The sequence below is a fragment of the Rhinolophus ferrumequinum genome, chromosome 4, assembly GCF_004115265.2.
Source record: "Rhinolophus ferrumequinum isolate MPI-CBG mRhiFer1 chromosome 4, mRhiFer1_v1.p, whole genome shotgun sequence".
Taxonomy (NCBI): domain Eukaryota; kingdom Metazoa; phylum Chordata; class Mammalia; order Chiroptera; family Rhinolophidae; genus Rhinolophus; species Rhinolophus ferrumequinum.
The window spans coordinates 1,944,443-1,965,252 of NC_046287.1; the positions used below are offsets into that span (position 1 = coordinate 1,944,443).

At 46.3% G+C, this 20,810-nt stretch overlaps 1 protein-coding gene across 1 annotated transcript in view; it reads right to left on the minus strand.

Annotated features, from left to right (window-relative positions):
* The window catches only part of CSMD1 (CUB and Sushi multiple domains 1), a 1,609,724-nt gene that overhangs the window by 345,342 nt on the left and 1,243,572 nt on the right, over positions 1 to 20,810 (minus strand). Inside the window, exon 12 of the mRNA XM_033104535.1 lies at positions 19,787 to 19,899. Within this exon, the coding sequence (XP_032960426.1) occupies positions 19,787 to 19,899 (113 nt within the window). The remainder of the gene's footprint in view (positions 1 to 19,786; positions 19,900 to 20,810) is intronic.

Consider the following 20,810-nt stretch of genomic DNA (forward strand, 5'->3'; position numbering starts at 1 on the left):
ACTCATCCTAGAAAAAGTGCTACATATGTCACTGCTGATATCACTATGGTCACCTTCGAAGGACTCCTCTTGGGAAGCTATGCACTGATGCCAGTGCCTAGTCCACCCTTCAAAGCAATTTTGGAACTCTTTTTCTGGAATGGCCATCAGAGCTGTCGTCGTATTACCCTTGATGTCCTGAATGTCATCAAAATGTCTTCCTTTCAATATTTCCTTCTTTCTTCGGGTAAAGAAAGAAGTCACTGGGGGCCAGATCAGGTGAGTAGGGAGGGTGTTCCAATACAGTTATTTGTTGACTGGCTAAAAACTCCCTCACAGACAGTGTCCTGTGAGCTGGTACATTGTCATGATGCAAGGGCCATGAATTGTTGGCAAAAAGTTCAGGGCGTCTAACTTTTTCATGCAGCCTTTTCAGCACTTCCAAATAGTAAACTTGGTTCACTATTTGTCCAGTGGACACAAATTCATAATGAATAATCCCTCTGATATCAAAAAAGGTTAGCAACATCTTTGCAACAAGTTCATGAACTTAATTGTCATACTGCATATACACTGTAAAAGTCCCAAACAATTTCTACTATATGGTTTGGGGCCTAAAAACGTTGTTCAAACCATGTACCATGAATGTTTAACCAACATTCAAGGCAAAGGGAAATTTAGAGACAATTATTACAAACCAGGAACTAAACAGCTCTGCAGCAGAACTGTCCCCTGTACAGGTTCAAATGGCAAGAACCTTTGAGAGATGTACGACTGCTAGAGCTTTCTTTCATAAATGGTCTGATGATTCCAGAAATCCTGACGGATGCCAGGTTTCCAAGGACACCACAAAGCAAATACTGTGAGGCATTTCACTGTCCCTCCTAACTGTGTATATGGAGGCTGTGCCCACAAAGAAAGCTTAAACAATGGGGGAAAACAAAAACAAACAAAACCAAAAAAGGATTTTCATGCACACCTACTTCAAAGGCTGGACTTTAAAGATTGACTGCACCAAATGTTGGCCAGAATTGAGAGAAACTGAAACCCTCATCAAGTGCTTGTGGGAATGCAAAATGCTACAGCCTCTTGGGGAGACAATCTGGAAGCTTCTGAAAAAGTGCACATGTACATAATATATGGCTTGACCCTTCCACACCTAGCTAGTTACAGGAGACATGAAAGCACACTCGCAAACAAAGATTTATACAGAAATGGTGAGAGGAATGTGATTCTCGGTAGCCCCAATTGGGGCCAGGAGGCACAGGAAACTGCAAGGTGCTGGAAACATTCAAATACCTTTTCAGTATAAAACCTGCAATGAAACAAAGTATGCTCAGTGTTATGTATTGACTCCTCTAAACTTTACAATTTTACCTTACGTTTAATGAGTTACTGACAGCCCCACTTCCTCTGCAGCAAAACACTCACACTCAGCCGGAGCCACTGTGTCGTTGCACAGGCGGTGGGCGCACGGCCCCCTCCAGGGGCCCAGCCACACTGACTGTTTCTTCACTGTCTATGAGCACACCAATCGATCGGTATCTGTGTTCTGTATACAGTCATATGTAAAATACATTTTTAGAAAGCTGAACTAAGATACAATTGCTAAATGCACTTCCATATATGCACATATATGTATGTATACATGTACACACACATACAGTTTTATATATAAATATACATTTCTCTTCCGCCTTCTGTGATATATCTTCCACGGAAATCTGGAAATGTCTTCTATGAGGAAGATGCTTTTACATTACTACCAATATTAACAATACCAGATCATATTTGTAAGCCCTGATTCTGTGATGGGAACTGTGTAATCACTTCATACACGTTGTATAGATTTTGAACTGGTTCATAAGTGCCATGAGAGCAGGGGTGCATCTGCTTTGTTTCTCCTTATTATTTTTTTAACGTTGAGTACAATACCTGGCACATGGTATTGAACCGTTATTTGTCAAATTTACACTATTTATGTAGTTTCTTTCAGCTTTATAACAGTTCACACCGCTTTTACAAATACATGAGACAGGTTCTATCATTTACCTCACTGTACAGATAGAAGGACAGAAACTTGAAGAAAGTTCACTAATATTCCAAACATTACACTGAGGTCGTAAACGATGCAAGTAAGGTTTAAGATCAGGCTTCTCTGGCAGCATTGCTGGAACTCTTACCCTCTCCTCCTGCTTCTGTTCTGTAGAGGGAGCAGGGGTCCTGCCCATGAAGGACCCTGGGATACAGTTTCAGGGAATTGGACCTTGGGGTACAGGAAACGTTTACAACGTGGGACTGCCGTTCAGACACCTGAGGCACCATATTGGCTCTCTCCGTAGACCAGAGACGCTGAAGGCATTTGATGGTCCCTCTGGGACACGGGTTTCTACAGCAGCTGAACATCAGTATCCGTCAATCCATACATATGTCCAGAGGTACCATGTGGTCCAGTGCCTGCTGCCGCTTATCTTCCTTCACCGACAGAAGCACAGTCCCCTGGATCCTCCGGATTTCCCCCACCCCTGTGCCCACCAGTCACTTTTTCCTAAATGCACCGCTTTTATATTCCAGTTTGTGTGTGTATTTATTATATCAGCAACTGGGATCGATCTCTAACTGGGAGTCAGGGTGTCACTCTGAGATTTTATAAAAATATTTAGCCTATGTTCTTCTTGCCGCCTCTCTGTCCACCCCACCCCTACAGCTTTTCTCAGTGGGGCATGCCTTCATCCCAATATGAGAGCTAACACTATATTTTACAAAAAACTTTCTCCTAGTTTTCTTCGATGTGCTTCATGCCCATCAAGAAGCACCTGAGCAAACTTCCGTGTGGGTTTTTTCCCTCTGTGCTCAGGTAGGATGTTACCCAAAGGCTAGCTGAAATTAACATAAAGGACTTTACACCCCCACTTTACTTTTCCTCTGTCCACAAGGATAACTGGTTCAATGAATTCAATAGTTTCTTCGATTTATATATAATATCAGAAAGATTAATTTTTCACAGCATCCAGCTGTCTTTTCCACCAGCCTGGAAATCAGCACTCACAGTGAAAGACAGAATACCAGCTGCTGGAGCAGTATGTTATTTAAGATACTCATTCCTATGTAATCAGTTTTTCATGTATAAATAGATGCTTGGAGACACCAAATACTTCAGTGTGACTATGTCAAAGCCCTTAGGTGGGTTCCAGTTTCTGTTTAATTCTTGCCGTTTCCTGGTCTAAAAACTACAGCATCGTGTTATGGTCTAAGAAAGAATTTCAGAACCCAACTTGTAGTTCTCAATCAACAAATTACCAAAACACTGATATAACAGATTGCTCGGTAATGCCTTCATCTCTTGTTATTATGCTGGCAGTATGGTGATGAAGACATAGCCAGAGAGCTGAACAAGACTGAAAAATGGAAGCCTTCATAAGGAAATACATTTTAAATAAGATATTGGGATGGAAAAAAGTATGTAAATGGAATACAGAAGGTTAAAGGAAAACTCATGTCAAGTGAGATTAAGCAACGAAAATAGACTAACAACACTGGAATTCCTATACAGTTTCTGTGGAGAATTATCCCCAGGTCCTTTGGCACAAACATGTAAAGGGAAATGCTTAGAAAGGTTGTTCCTGCTTCTTAGAAGCGGAAGCAGATCACATCATTTTCACACAGGAATCGTATCAATATTCTACACTATGTATGTGAAATGGATCTGCCCTGACATGTCTGTCAGTGATACGACTTCATCACACTCATTCACACAGCATATCCATTTCATTACTGAAGAATATACAGTACCAATAAATAAGGGTCATTGCCAGGCTCTTCTAATAGCATATGGTATACAAAATTCATTTTACATTGTGGGCACGTCACTGAAAAAAATAAGTTTACCTGAAATGCTATAGTACTAACCTAGCTTTTTTTTAATAATCTAAGAAATACATTTTATATATAGTCTAGAAGGTTAGAAAGTGACGTTTTGATAAAACTTATAAAAAACAATTAAAGAAACAAACTGCATTTGTTAATTTTTGTGAATTTGTAGCTATTGATATGAAGATGAACTTTTTCTCTATTTCTTCCCGTTTATTTCCACGTTTTCTGATCTTCGGCTCTATCCTGATTTCCTTGCCAGGACTTTCTACTGCAACTATCGCCTATCAGAACTCCCTCTGACTCTCAAGTTGAAATTCGGCAAACAACAGGCTTTCTCAATTTCCCTTTGTTCCTGAATTGAAGATTGTGGCGGCCTGTGCTGTGGGTGGCTGGCATCTGGCTCCGTGTCTCACAGTCGTCCTTGTGCAATCAGCACCGATCCTCTGCGTACTCTGTGGAACGCCCTTGTGGAGCCGCCCAAATCATCCTCTGACAGCCACGCATGGGCGCCACGAGCCGGCAGACACAGGGCACCCTCGCGGAGCCAGCCAGCCACGCACCACCCACGTGAGGAAGGCCGTTCCCTTCAGGAGAAAACGAGAGCATGTCTGCTGTCTGTGTTTCTTTTTCTCTGTTCTAAAGCTAAGGCACGGTTTGCAGTGGCTTTTCATCCTCCCCCTCTCCCCCAGAAATTAGATACGAGCAGGTGCTTTACTGTCTGGCTCTAGGGCAGAAAAACGGGCTCGTGGTGGCAGCTCCCTCAGGCCCTGTTGGACTGGGAGTTCTCAATGCTCTGCTTCTGGTCACATGAACTCTGGGGACTGAGTCCCCGTGAGCCAGAGAGCCTGGCTCTGCAGCATTTCAGGGGGTTCCCATGCTAAACCTTCCCCTGAGATGCAAAGACTCCCTTTTAAGTGGCAGGACACTGAGTGGCTTCTGTGCTTCCCCACAAGCTAAGGCATCTGAGTGCTATCCTTGGCAGAACCTAGGAGAACAGTGACCAGATCTGAAGAGCACTGGGAAGCCTTCAGCCTTACCTGGTAAATACACAGGAGCCCGGAAAAATATACAAAAACTCAGGAAATACACAGGGGCCGGGAAATACACGGGGGCCCAGGAAATACACGGGGGCCCGGGAAATATACGGGAGCCCAGGAAATATATAGGAGCCTGGGAAATATACAGGGGCCCGGGCAATATACAAGATGCATGTGAGGTGTTGTGGTGGTGAAGCTGCAGACAAACCACCACTAGAAAAATTCCTCCGAGCCTTCCTGCTTTGCCACCACACTTCCAGGAAATCACCTCTACAGGATACAAGCAAACATATTTTTTTAAAGGCTTTGTTTCATTTTGAGGCCAGCATACTTCCTAATGCAAAATGTATGTAATTCCTAGCAGATTCTCATATAGTTAACGACAAAATTAATGTCAGGATGATTTTGTGATTTTCTGTTTAATTTCTTCAAAGCGTTTATAAAGACGTGTAGTTACGTCATATTGCTTGTCCCACGTACAGCTCCGTTAAAGTAAATGACCTGACAGTTCACGTGTGATCTCACTGCACTCTGGCCAGGCCATTTCAACATTTTTCTCCCTTGCATAAGAAGTACCAACAGGTCCTTCTAAGTGGTGAACATCTTCTAGATTATATTAGTTCTCTAGCAAAAAAAAAAAAAAAAAAGGAAAACAACACTTTTTCATTCATGTAAATTCTCAACCTGTTTCATCTGGTGTGTGTGCCTTTTTCTGTGTGCCCTTCATCCCCGGCCAGTTGCCTGGCTCTTGGTGCTGAGTAATGGACCTAACTGAACCCCTGGGACATGCCCATGCCGGGTCCTCCCCTGTCACTCCCCTGGAGGCCTGGCTCTTTAAACTTGTCACCTACTCTCTCCATCAGAGTCAGGACAGAAAGCGCACACTCAAAGTGACAAATGGAGGGTGGAGTCACGAGGGCACATTTGTGACGGGGTTCAGTGACTACAAAGGTTGGTTCGGTCCGTGCCCCGGGCTGGTGGCACCGAATCAGCACATCACGCCCAACATAGCTCCTAGGCGACAGGTGGGTACCAGACAGAAAGCCCCACCCCCTGGGAGGAGGTCCTGCCAGCACTGGCTGGCCCAACCCACTCTGCTGTGTCTCCGGTCCCCCTCAGGTATCTGCACTGCCAACACCCACAGAGAAGCCAGGGTGAAAGGGGCCACGATGTCCTGTCCCCTGGCGAGAATGAAGGAAGGAGGGTCTGAGAGGCCACCAGGGACCCCGTACTGTCCCTCTCTCCCAATGCAGCCACCTGCTTCCACGGTGCCCCCAGGACCGCACACTCACGAGACGTCCGCCTGCTGACCCATGTCTGACCTACAACATTCCACTGTCTGAGCAGCACCTTCTAATCCTCTCGGTCCCTTCTCCTGGAACACCTGTCCTTCCACACATCTGGTCCACATGGCGTGTCAGCCCTGCCCTCAAACCATACCCATCTCGGCCGAGTGCTCACTGCTCGCTGGGCACCTCCCACCTACTGTCCGTCTGTCCCGCCTCCTGCCCGCACTCCGGCTCTCCCCCTCCATACCACTCAGACCGTTCCTTTCCCAGTGGGGTCGGGTCAGGCCACTGGCCCGCACGGCATCGCGACACAGTGCCGTGCTGGCTGATGTGTGATCCTTCGTGGCCTGGCTCCGGCCAAACTCAGCTCATCCTGGATGAGTGAGTCTCCCAGACCTCCCCCTGGTCTTCCTCATGCAGCATGGACCACTCAGCACCAGCTCCTCTAGCGCAGGGCACCTGCTGCCGGAAACCTCCCCACACCCCTGGGCTTGGACCTGGCCTCTTGTGGCCTCCTGTCCATGGACAGACAGCCACTGTCACTGTAACCTGAAGGCCAGGTGTGAGACCACATCTCCCTCTTATGTGTCCTGAAGACACAGGGTATTTTTTCATTCCTCCAAAAAAATACTGTGAGGCTAAAAATAAGAAGGAAAAAAAATATGATAAGCAGACTGAAACACTAAAAAAAGGCAGCCTGAAAAACTGGCTTATTGCTCATTTAAAGTGTGGAGCTTAATTCTTATCACTAGACTGTGCTTGTCATGCATCAAAAAGCTTCAAAGACTGAAGGGCAAACTCATTTTCTTTGCTTGATCCTCCTGGTAGGGAGGGAAAAAAATCAAACGCTATTGTATGAATTTATCATAATATTGTTCAAGGGGAAAACTCATAAAAATCCTATCCGCTGCTCACTAGATTTGATGTATCCTTGTCTAATACCATCATTTACAGAAGACGGATGAGATAAGCAACCAGAAGACAGACCTGCACCCCACGTGCCAACCCTAGCCCGTTACCGTCAGGCTCCACTCAGCAATTTCATCTGCGAGGTAGTTTGCATTCGTATAAAACACACTCTCTGACAATTTATCCAGGTCTGACTTCCTAGGACTACATTTGTTAGACAGAATGATTTGTAAACAAGGTTACACAAACTTTTATTCCAATGGGCCAGTGGAACATGCCAACAGGACACCCCAGGAGAAGCAAACATACCCAGCAAAATGCCAGCCAGCACGGGCAATCCTTCAGTGAGTCGATTACCCTTCAGAACAGGCGATGTTCTTTACGGATAGTATTACAGTAATCACATTTGATTGATAGCACTTATGCTTTTCCTTTCAAATAATGGTGAAAACTAAACAAAAAGGGAATAACTTGACAAAGCTAATACTAGCTGCAATTAGATGCAGCTAATTGAGACTGATTTCCAAAATAAAGAAAGGTTTTTTATACACATGAGAATTAAGTATCAGTAGAACTTACTAAATAGGAGTTAAGAGAGGTGGGAGTTGGAAATGTGTGAATTTTTAGTTTCCATCTGTGATTTGGTCAAGACTTACTATGGGCTTTTACTTCTAGTTAAACTTTGTATTTTGGGGTCACTGTACGTTCACACCAGCTGTAAGAAGTAACACAGAAGGTAACGTCCCCCACGGTAACATCTGTCAACTGATACTGATGCTGAATCAGGCAAGAGGCAGACTACGTCCCAGCAGGAGGACCCCACTGCACCCTTCCTGAGGCCCACTCGCTGCTGTCCAGCCCTGACCTCTCCGTGAGCACCCACAACTACTCATCTGCTCGCTGTTTCTGTGCTTCTGTCATTTCACAATGGCACAGACACGACATCCTATAGTATGTCACCTCTCAGACCAGCTTTGTTCTGGCATCACAGCTCTCTGGGGATTCACCCAGTTGTGTATATCAATGGTTTATAAATTTTTTTGCGGGGTAGTTTTCAGTGCTACAGATGGACCTCAGTTTCTTTAATCATTTGCATGTTTGAGGACATCTAGGGGCTTCCATGTTTTACTATTAGTATTTACTATTTACTTCCATGTATTACCATGTTATAAACACTTCCGTTTATATTATGTTATCCTGTGAACATAAATCTGCTACACTGTTGTCCAGAGTAGCTGCACCACTTTTCACTCCCACTGGAAGTGTTTGAAGGCTCACTTCTCCAGATCCTTCACAGAGCTTGGTGTTGTAACTATTTTATTTTTTTTAATTGTAGACACTCTGATAGGTGTGTGACGATATCGCATTTTTGTTTAATTTCCTGATGATGCTGAACTTTTCAGATGGTAACTTGCCAGCTTTAAATTATCTTAAATGAGAGGTCTGTTCTTATCTTTTGCCCATTTGTTAATTGTGTTTTACTGTTGAGTTTTAAAAGCTCTTTCTATATTCTAGATACCTGTCATTTACCAGATATGTGGTTTGAAAATACTATCTTTCAGTCTATAGCTTATCTTTTCATCTTCTTCATATGGCCTTTCATAGAGCAAAAGTTTTTCATTTCGATGAGGTTCATCAATTTTTCCATTTATGGATTGTTTTTGGTACCAAGTTTAAGAACTTACTGAGTACCTAGTCCCAAATTGTAAAACTTCTCTTATATTTTTCTAATTCTTTTGTAGTTTTACATTTTACCTTTAGTTCTCTCACCCATTTTCAGTTGATTTTTGCATAAGGTACGCAGCATAGATTAGGTTTTGGTGCTTATGTTGCATTTATTTCCGACTGGTCCAGTGCCATTTATTGAAAGGACTGTTCTTCCTCTACTGATTTGCTTTTGCACCGGGTCAAACATCAAGCGGACACACATTGATTTGCAGGGCTGCTTCCGGGCTCTCCGTGCCATGTCACTGGCTGATGCATCTACCTCTCCTGCAACACCACGCTACCTTCATTACTGCAGCTCTGTGTTAAGTCTTCACATTGGGTGAACTGCGTCTCCCATTTTATCCTTTTTCAAAGTTATTTTAGCTATTCTAGTTCCTTTGCTTTCCATGTACATTTTAGAATAACCTTGCTTGCTGAGATTTTGATAGCAATTGTGTCAAACCAACCTGAGAACTGGCATCTTTAGTCTGTTTTGGTTTTCCAATTCATGAATACAATGTATCTCGCCATTTACTTTGATTTTTTAATTTCTTTCAATGACAGTGTTGGAATTTTTAGCATATGAGTCCTAGATGTTCACTTAATTTTCACCTCAGTATCTCATTGTTTTGAATGACTGTAGTTGGTACTGAATTTTTTTTTCACTTTGTTTTGATGTGTGAATATTTATTGCTAATATATGAAAATACAATGGATTTTTTAAGCTGATCCTGTATGACATAATTCACCAAACTGGCTTATGGTTTCTATTACTTTTTTCTGTGAATTACTTGGCACATTCTATAATGACAAACATATCACCTGATTATATCCTTGAACAGAAGAGGATAATTCAACTTTGTATATTATAGAAAAAGCATAAAGTTTAGTTCCATCACTCTGAGCTAAAGCAGATTGTACATGGAGGAAATGTGAAATGATGGCGTGTTCTGAGCACACCAGTGGGAGAAAGGAACGTAATGGAAAGTCAGAATACTGTCCAAGACCTGGATTGATAATTATATTTTTGACAAGAAAGAGAAAAGTTTGGAAAGATAACAGTAAAGTTGAAATGGACTGAAAACTAATTTGAAAAGTTTGTTGTAATGGAATTGACTGAGAAAGGAAATAACCACGGCCTTAGGGAGGAAAAGGAAGCAGGAGGGGGGACCGTGAATGTGCTTTCTGAAGCATTATTAGACCATGGAAACGAGAGTACCCGGAGTCAAAGCCACTTACAATCACATTGCACGAGCTATTAGAACACGAGTTTTCTTTTCTTTCCCGAGAACACCCATTCAGGTAAACTGCAGATTTATCTAGACTGTTTGCAAAACACATAGTGTAATGACAGCTTCCAGTTGAGAACCCTTTTAGAGACTTTAATGGGCTTTCATATCCATTTGTGCAATTTACCCGGACAAAATCCCAGTTATTCTGATCCCCACTTCACAGATAATGAGACCAGCGATCAGAGGATCAGTGAGGAGCTCACAACTACACTGAGTCTAAAGTCAGTCGAGGTTCAAATGCTGTTAGTCATAGCTTCAACTCCACTTACAAATGGCTTGCTCTGATGAAGGCTTCGTGCAGATAGACAAAGCAAAGCCATTTAGGAAATCTGGTTAGAAAAAAAAATCTTGCAAAAAGTATAATAAAAGAAACAGGAAAATATGCCATCTTTAAAAATTACTTTGTAGTACAAAAGTACATATGAGATAACCTAGAATTTGGAATACTGACACCTACTAGATAGAACTACTAGTTAGAAATACAAACGTGTGTGGGTTGTGCTCAAGTCTTGAGCTCTGTATTCTAGCTGATAACCTTAGCAAACCTTCTAACTTGAAGAAAATGTGGAACAATCACAGCGCTAACTGAGGTGAAGGAAGAAAGGAAAGGATTTACATGCTGTCTGTTTGCACAGAATGGCTTGCTCATAAGCAAGCTGAAGATGCAAAGAATTAAAAAAATGGCAAAGTGAGAGTTCATGTTCAGGAAGGTAGAAAATTCTTAATAAAGTTAAAATGCTGCATAACATCAGCTGTGGTATTTTCAGCACCTCATTACTAAAAGGATTTAGAAAACATCAAAAGAGCAAGAGAGATGATCAAAGCACCTCAGGCACTGATAAAAGATGAAAGGATCTCAGCTGAGAAGAAAAATGATACAGCGATGGCCTCCACGTCTATCAAACACAAATTAATGAAAACGGGCACATATTTTCTCATGGCACAATTTCAATACAGCTAAATATTTTAATGAAATAAAAATGCTAATTTTATCAGTAGAGATGAATAGCCTGAGTCCCAGAAAAAGGAAATGGGATGAACAAAAGAATAAAAAATACGGTGCTTATGTTCTGCCCAAAGGCAAACCACATCGGTGACAAGGTGGAAAAACACAGTACAGGGGTAAGCGGGGCTGCTGTCACAGAGGGCTTGGGGACCCACGCTCAGCAGCTGTGTGTGGCTCTGCAGGCGATGGGGAACCAATATTCATGGAGGAGACCCAGGACACTGGGATTTTTCTGGAGGATCACGTCCCGAAGAGCTGATCCTTTGGCCTCTGTTTAGGGTTCCTCTCTCCTGGCTGCTCAGGTTCTCCTGTGGAACCTCGTCTCGGATCAGTCTGTGCGATTTCATTGGAGCCATAAACCAGACAGCCTCACCTACCATCCTGCCTCAGTGATGACAGGTGACACACGTGGCCCAGGAGACAATGGTGGGCTGTTACAGAGGCAGGGCCGCTCAGAGCTCAGAGAACACGGGAGGGACGTCCATCCCTGCGAGTGACCTGTCCTACAGGAAGTCTCCCGCAGCACCCCAGACAGCCCGAAGGACGGTGGAAGGCCCCGCGATGGAGAGCGTGACTAGGGACCTGGCAGGGGTGAGAGCCCTGCACGATTCGGCCGTCAGAAGTGGATGATGCATGAGGTACCGTGAATGGCGAGCATGCAGCCATGACCTGGGCACAGTGCAGCTCTCGCAAAGATGGGGCGATCCGGGAAAGGAGAACTCACTTGATGTTGTCTGCCCAGTGGCAGGTAGAGAAAGATCTTAATGCATCAGCAGGGCACGAAATGGGAGACGAGAGGCCACCCGTGGTAATAACAGTCCATCGGTGGACTGTTACAGACCGGTGAGGGGCACCGAGCTGAGATATTCCAGGGGTGGGACCGGCCTTCTTCCCACAGACACACCTTGCCTGCAGCACCCACATCTGACAGGAGGACTCCCCCTCCCCCACTGGAGTCTGCAGGTGAGATTCCCAGGGGACATGCAGCCATACCACAGCATGAATGCGGAGGACACGATGAACAGTGTGAAATGAACATGAGCACATTGGGAATTCGTGCTGAATGTCCATTCAGTGGGGCAGGGTGGGGGTGCAGCAGAGGGTCGGGGGCACCAGACGCTGAAGTGGATTCAGGTTGGTCTGGGAAAGGGGGGCTGGGGAGCCCGTGAAGGGGACCGGCCTGCTTAGGGACTGGGGACGAGGCAAGTCATCTCACAAGGGCTGGAGGGGGGGGTGACAAGGTGGGGCGGGACTCACGGGAAACAGAGGGGAGGGGAGGGAAGGGCGCTGGGATCAGAACATGCAATTGCAGGACATGTTTAAAGCCTAAATGACATTAATAAAAACAACTGGAGAGGACCTAAGACTATGTTACTGCGGGTCCAGTGGCTCAACGTGACGCATGCCATCCTGATCGCCTCGGAAGGGGCTACGGCTTCAGACTCCCTCCCTCTATCCACTTGTCCTGCATGTTTCAGGACCTGCTAAGTGCCCTCCACCTGGCCCAGAGCTGCACAGGTGCCTGCAGTGGGAAGAGGCCCCAGAGCCCCAGACTACAGGGCAGACAGACACCTGAACACCCACCATGATGGGGCCCGTTCACACAGCAGGGATGTGTAGACAGAGCGTCTAACAGAATCCAGGCAAGGGGAGCTTACCGGAGAAAGTCATGTTTGAGCTGAGACAGAAACACGTGCAAATGACCTGTATGATGAAAGCAGGGAATGTGGCCCTGTGGGAAAGGATGTGTGCGAAGGTAAGAGGACGTGCACGTTCCCGTGGTGGGAACATAAAGGGTGCCCGTGGGGAGCAGGAGGGAAGCTGCAGTGTGGCCGCCAGGTGACTTCCTCTGTGGGCTCCAGGAGGCGCTCAGTGGGGGCAGCCCCCTGACTTTCCTTTTAAAGCCCAGAGAATTGGGAGTACTGAGTGCAGGTGGCTTAGAAGGGGCCTGCCAGCAGGGAGGGAGAACACCAGGACACATCTGCGGCCACCTGAGGAGATGCTACCGTGGGCAGTCTTAGAGTGCAGGAGAGATGCTGGGAAGAAGGGTGCGGGGGAGGACACGGAAGAGAAGGAACTGGCACATCAGAGAGGACGAGAACAGCATTCTTCTCCAAGGGTGCTGCTGAGAAGCGACACTGCCCAGACGCTCACAGCACACACAGAAAAGGCCTAGCGGGGCCGGGGCGAGCCGGAGGTTACATGATGGCAGACACGCTGGATTGTGTTTCGGGCCAGGTGGTCCAGAAGCACATGGTTGGGCACCAGGAAAGTACACGTGTTGGGCCTTAAGGACAGAAGGCCTGGACAATGATCAGTTTCGTTTCAGGGGTTTCAGGACAAGTGACAATAAGTTTCTCCTTCCAGCATGTTGCATGAATGGCAATACTCAAGGAGCCCAGTATGAGGGAACCTCCAGGCCAAGCCCTGTGGGGAGGGGATGCCCATAAAGGGCACACTGTAGGCCGTGCATGCGGCTCCGCAGCCACCTCTGGGCCCTGCACAGTGGAGGCGGTTGTGCGGGCTGCACCTGCCGGTACCAGGTGCCTTGCTGGGCAGTGCCCCAGGCAGAGGACTCGCTCTGCAGCACAGAAGCTACGGCAGCAGGCAGCAGGTTTGTGGGAAGAAACCCACTGGTCCCATCCTACACTACAAGGCCCAGAAGAACCTCGCACCACGGGATGAAGGGAAGAACTGAGAGGCACAGCCAAGGAGCCAGCCTGGAGAGGAGGCCAGCAAGGCTGAGCCATCAGTGACCGTGAAGGGTGCTGCCGCCTGTGTGTGGGCAGAGCTCATGCAGCCAGGCCCCCGGGAGTGGGAGCAGGACGACCTGCCCCAGCATGTTTCTCGGACTGAATCTGGGGGTCCGTGCTCCCAGAGTGCTCAACTTTTGGTTCTGTGCGTCCACCAGCCTGGTCCTCAGAGGGTGAATGTTTCCAGCAACGGGGATGAGAAGGGCCCCACTGCACCTTACATGACACCTGCTGCGTGACGCCTGCGAAAGCATCCTGCCAAGGACTAGGTAGTAAGCAGGGAGCCATCGTATCTGGGGGATAATTGCCCTGATCCTGAGGAAGAAAGAGGCAGAGAGAGAAGGGACGGTGGCACCCAGGGGTCTACAGGGACTCCCTTCGTACCCCCTTGCCCACGCAAAATGAAGGTGGACGAAGACAGCAGCTGTGCGTGAGAAAAGCATGGTGCTCACTCACCGAGACCCTCAGGGCTGTGGTCTGGGTCTCTGCCACCTAAGCCCCTTGGACCAGCAGAGGAGCAGGTGGGAGAGAGGCCATTCCAGAGTGGGCAGGAGAGGAGTGAGGCCATGGGTCTGTGTTGTAAGTTCTCCTCGGACACGAGACGAGTTAGTCTTGGAGAAGCAGTTGCCGGGGGAGGAGAACGGATGGAGATGCTGTGAAGTGCCGCCCACATGTGCTCTTCAGACCCCAGGCGCGGCCGGCCCCTCAGCTGCTGGGAGCGGAAGGCCGCAGCCCTCCTCAGGCATCAGCTCAGACAGGGCCGGGCCCAGGCTGGCCGCCACCACAGCAATGGCTGACGGCACCAAGGCCAGCCTCCTTGCTTCGATTTGGGAACACTCTGAAGGGTCATCTCAGCCCCAGAACGTTCTGCGGGGTCAGCCAGGGCACCTGCCATCATGCCCTCTCTCACGTCTCCCTCCTCCTCTCCCTCCGGGTGTCTCCCAGGGCAGCCCCAGCACACCTGTCTCCACCTGTCTCCAGCTCAGGGTGAGCTTCCAGCGCTGGGTAAGGGCTCACAGGTTTAAATCAGGCCTGTGACCCTTTTAGTCCACATTAGATACAGGAGCATATCTGCTGCGAGAAAGGAAGTGCACTTACAAATGCTTGGCGACACTCGACTGGGAACGTGCACAACAATAAAACAAAGGGGTACCTGCAGCCGTTTCCCGCAGCTTGGCCCCCGTTATTCTGACAGGCACTTCCTGCCTGACTTTGTCTGAGGAACTTGTCAACTTCACAGCAACATGCCAGGACCGTGGGCTCCCTTCCCATACGGACCAGCGAGCTTTCACCCGTTCAGTGGCCACACACCACCCCTCAGTCCACTGAGGCCCTGAAAATGGGTGCGATGGCACAGAGGACCAGGAGAGTCTGGGCCAAATGCCACCACACAAGCAGGGACGTGCTATGGTGGTCAGGGAGCTCCAGAGACAGAGAGTGATGAGCTGGGTCATCAATGAGAAATCTGTCTGTCTGTCATCTATCTATCTATCTATCTATCATCTATCTATCTATCTATCTATCTATCTATCTATCTATCTATCTATCATCTATTAGCTATCTAAAGGCACGGATTTATTAGAAGGAATCAGCTCACACTTCTGAGACTGAGAAATGCAGGCCCAGGACAGCGGGTGGTATAGTTCCAGTCTGAGTCCAAAGGCCTGAGTAGCAGGAGAACTAATGGTGTAAGTTCAAGCCCAAATCTGAGTCCAAAGACTTGGAGTAAAACACTGAGTCCAAAACTTGGAGATAAAACACTGGTTTTAATGACCAGTGTTTTATCTCCAAGACTGTCAGGTGGAGAGAGAAATCCGTCACTCAGCCTGTTGTTCCAGTCAGACCTTCAACTAACTACATGAGGCCCACGTGCATTGGAAGGGCAATCTGCTTTACACAGTCCACTGATTCGAACGTTAACTTCATCAGAAACCCCTTCACAGACACACCCACAATGTGGGTAACCAAAAGTCTGGGCATCAGTCAAGTTGACCAAAAAATTCAGCATCACAAGCATCTCAAACGCTGTACAACACGGATTTTGTCTCTCCAAGCACAGTGAGAAGAAGCGCCACCCTGCTCAGTGCCTTGGCTCTACTGGGGCATCAGGCTCTCCTGCTCACGGTGCAGAGACCCTCAGTTACAGGTTAGGCTGCCTCACGGAGCTCCACTCCCTCCCAATAGCAGGGTGTTCACAGGACATAAGAGACAATTCAATTCGGGGAAGAAACAGTCATGCTGAACCCCCATGATTTTACTGAATCATCCTCAGCATGAGCCCCAAGGAGGTCTTGTTTTGCTGCACAGCAACACATGGCAGGGGACGGTTCCTTTCATTTACCCCCTGCTAAGATTTAAACAGCTGTGGCCCAATTCATCAAACACGATTCCTGAAAAGGCAGTTCATCAGCACGTGGGACGCGCTCTATGGAACGTCGTTTCTGTGACACACACGATCCAGCGTTAGCACATTTCAGGACAGACAGAGAACCCACAGAAATGCGGTGCCACCAACAGACAAACGCGCAGGTGTTTGTACTGACATCCGGGCACTCAGGGTGCCTGCCAGCCTTCCTCAGCGCTCAGGGGACACTGTCGGGAGTGAGGGATGGGACTTTCCCTTTCCTTTCCATCTGCTGTGAAACATGATGCACGTTCTACTTTAAACGTGTATAATCTCAAGCTCTATTACAGTATTACAATATTTGACAAGAATTCTGCTGTATTGTTAAATTAAGATTGGCTTAGAAATACAATTTTTTGGATCCTCGGTAGTTACTTTTGTAACTTAATGATAGGAATTTAAAAAATACAGTGGAAAAACTATGCACTAAGCCTGTTAGCTTCCATGTATATGTTCTGATGCCTGCTGTACATATGAATTATACATAGGATTTATATATTATATATGTGCATGTTATGTACACTACATAACACTTATATAATGTATTGTATATGTTTGGTCTCATACCACTCAGTTAATAGTTGAATAGTAGTGCATTATACAGGTGTACTATAATTATTTACATCTATATATTTTTACTTTTTAGGTTTTTAAATAGATTATTTTGATTAAATATTTTCATGTGTAAGGTTTTAAACAAACAAATCTCACTTCTCTTCCATCACTTTCTCAAACAACCTACATATCTCCTTAAAGATTTCTCCTTAAAGAGTTCGAATAATACTTTTTCTGATTATTTTCTTATGGCAGATTATTAGCATTCTCTCTCTCCACACAAACACACACACACACACACACACACACACATACACACACACATATATATATATATATATATATATATATATGCCATGATTCCCCGAAAATAAGACCTACCCGGACAATCAGCTCTAATGCGTCTTTTGTAGCAAACATTAATATAAGACCTGGTCTTATGTTACATTATATTATATTATGTTATATTATATTATATTATATAGACCCAGTCTTGTATTATAGTAAAATAAGACTGGATCTTACATTAGTTTTTGCTCTGACAGACACATTAGAGCTGATGGTCCGACTGGGTCTTCTTTTCAGGGAAACGCGCCTTCGGCACTTTCCAGTACTAACCTCGGAAGGCCGTGTAAACTCTGTATTGTTCTGGAGCAGTTTATCCAAGAGTCATTAGCCCTGCCCCACCCCGTGTTTCCAGCAAGGGTATGTGGTTCACTCCTCTCTAAGGACACTCCCATGGGGCCCGCACCTCAGTGCAGGGCTTTTCCCGCTGCAGCTCCCTCAGCCCCTGGGTGACACGTGCAGCCAGGCCACGCTGTGTTGACCCACCGAACACAGGACACTACCACCCAGTGGGCTTGTGGTTTCAAGGTCGGTAGATGCTTTTCAATGATCTGGCTCATGGGCTTCATACGCAATAAATCCTTGTTATATCCTTTCAGCTTCTGGATACTCTACACACTTGGAAAGGAAGAGCATGGTGTGTCTGTCCTTAAATTCACAAATTGAAGCAAAGTAAAATCCTGACTCTCAGGTTTCTCATCCCCACCTACACGCACACTCACCCACCAGGTTGAAGAGGTAAACGAACTCACTAATTAATGAAGGAACCAGTAAGATATTTTACAAACTGTTTCAGAGGAGAATCCAAAGAATACGCACATCCAGAGAATCCAAAGAATTCAGCAACCCTGAAATGAATTCGCTAATAGATGTGAAGTGGTCAATATCCACAGGGCAACGATCAATTGGCTCCTGCAGGTAAAAGCATTTGCATGTCAGGGGTCAGGAATCCTCCACATCGCTCTAGTTTCCTAGGACTTTCTGGGCTGTAGAGCAGCTCAAAGACAGTGAGAGACACAGACGCCCATGGGACTGGTTACCCGGGAAGAGTCTACCGAACACTGAAAGGTAGGCGAGGACTATTTTCTTTTTGTCCAGGACCATTTCATAATTTTTCCTAACAATAACTTAAAAACTGTTTCTTTCTAACAGTGCCCCTACAGTAAAACAACCCAAATAACATAATCACCATTTCTGTTACAGTACTTTGTAATTTGTTAGTTGCTTAGAATTTTAAAACTTTACTTATGTATAGTATCTAAAATTTTGAAAATTTAGATTATGTGAAACATACGTTTATTATTATTTTTTATTTTGAATACCCATTGCATATTTTCTTAGGTTATAGTTTATAAATGCAAGTTTCTTTTCAATAATAGATTACTTTGTGCATTAGGAAAAATATCTGGAAGGGTTAAAAACGTAACTTCCTGGTTATTTTGATGACACAGCTATGAATCCACAGGCATTTGTAAGACGTATAAAAATGATCCTGAGAAGCTTTCTCGTGATGATGGCCTCGATTCAAGGTAATAGGTTCTTTTCAATCTTGTTGAAAATGACTTCACATTAGTTGTGACTGAGTCTGTAAATGGTTGGGGTGTCTAATAGTGGCAAATGTCCCTCAGTTCCCAAAGATGCCTACCACACCCGAGGAAAGGCTGGACTGAGTACAGGCTGACAACTATAAGAGCACAGGGATCACGCAGCTGTGTCCCATGTCTCAAGCCAAAGCCCGAGTGGAGAGCAAGATATGTGGGAGTGGCTTGCAAAAGATTACAAATAAAGGTCATTTCAGATGCATTATGTCATTCTCTCCACTTCTGCTTACCTTTTGAAATTTTCCATGATAAAAAGATTTTCTAAATGGCAGCCAAATGCTATGGTTAAAGATACCTGTTTGCTAGGAGAGCCCCCAGACGAAACAACAGGGGCGGTCGCAAGGCGGGGTGGTGTCTGAGCGGCCCCACACTGAGCACCACGCGGGAGCCGGGCACAGGCGCTGGGGGCCCCCAGCAGGCCCAGCGCTCTGCAAAGGCTGCTGCCCACGCACCTGGAGACACGACCTCACGTCTCTGAGTACAGCCCTTCCCCAGAACAACGGGAACAATGAGCTCCCCAGCAAGCCGCCTCCTGCGCAAGTCAGGCCTCCGCGGGGTCCCCTCCGCAGGGTCCCCTCCGCGGGGTCCCCTCCGCTTCCTCCAGCCGCACACGAGCACGTGCACAGTGAGGAGGGACCGAGTCGGCGCCGTTCAGGTCCATGCTGTTCACAGCCAGTTTCCCTTAGTGATAAGCACAAAGCCCCCTCCCAGGAAGACAAGAAATGCCACGCTGCGCAGGGGGGCACCCGTTTCACAGACGACCTTTTAACTTAGTGTCACCGTCTACTCTGATGTAATAATGGCAGACATCACGGCAGGCCAAGCTTTCAGAAAGTTAAACTATCTCCTTGGTAAACACGAAAGCAAAACAAAACAAAAGCTATAAGTATGACTTTCAGGAAATTGGAAACATCCATCCCTGTTTAGAAGACTGCTCCGACTTGTCAACCCTCTTTATATTTAACACACAGAGCAGGGTCCGAGCCCTGGGCAGATGTGCTGCCGTTAAACGCCGTGCGGTGTGTCCTGGCCATACCTTGGTAAACAGCTTTGAATCCAGGTGAGGCGATGCTGTCGTCAGACTGCAGGTGCAGCCACATCTGGTTGCTCATGCTCACGATGAGGTCGGGGACGCTGGACCCAGTGAGTCTGCACAGAAGAGAAACGGGAAACCGTTATTCAAGGCACCCTTATCTCTACTGCCACCCTGAGGGCGGCTCTTGCTACTTAAACAAACGAATCATATAGATAAACGGGTAGATAAATAGATCTACACATAGAGAGAGCAGGCACAATACCCTCCTTCAAAGAATCAAGTCATGTATACCTTATATTTAAGCGTCAATATCACTTATGTTTTAAAGCAGTTATTCTATTCTACAACCACAAATTTTTATGTTTAATTTTAAAAATCGACTTAGGGTAACCACCACCCCATTTTTCTGAAACTGAAGACCTTCTCCTGGTGCAGGACTTTCAGTGCTAAAGCTAGGACAGTTCTGGAAAACCTGGGAAGGTTGTCCACCCCGTTGATGGCAAGTTATAGCTATGGTTGTAGGGCTATAACATCTCACCGTCACCATGAAAGCGCCTTTAAACTGGGAAACTTTCTGGTCCAGTCTGGAATATCAGGTACTTTTACCACAAAATCTCACAAAAATGCATTCTAGGATGGAATACTGTTCAGCACAAAAAGAAATGAGTTCTCAAGCTATGACGAGACATGGAGGAACCTTAAATGCTTATTAATAAGTGACAGAAGCCAGTCTGCACAGGCTGCACACTGTGTGACCCCATCTCTGTGACATGCTGGGAAAGGCACAACTATGGGGACAGTGACAGATCAGTTATTGCCAGGGGTCTGGGGAGGGGTGAACAAGGTGAGCACAGGGGACGTTTAGGGCAGTGAGATTCCTCTGTGTGACGCTGTGATGGCGGCTACAGGTCATTACACATCTGTCCAAATGCACAGAAGGAGTGACACCAAGAGTGACCTGATGTGAACTGTGGACGCTGGCCGATGACGTGTAAGGACAGTCTCATCAGGTGTCACAACTGTC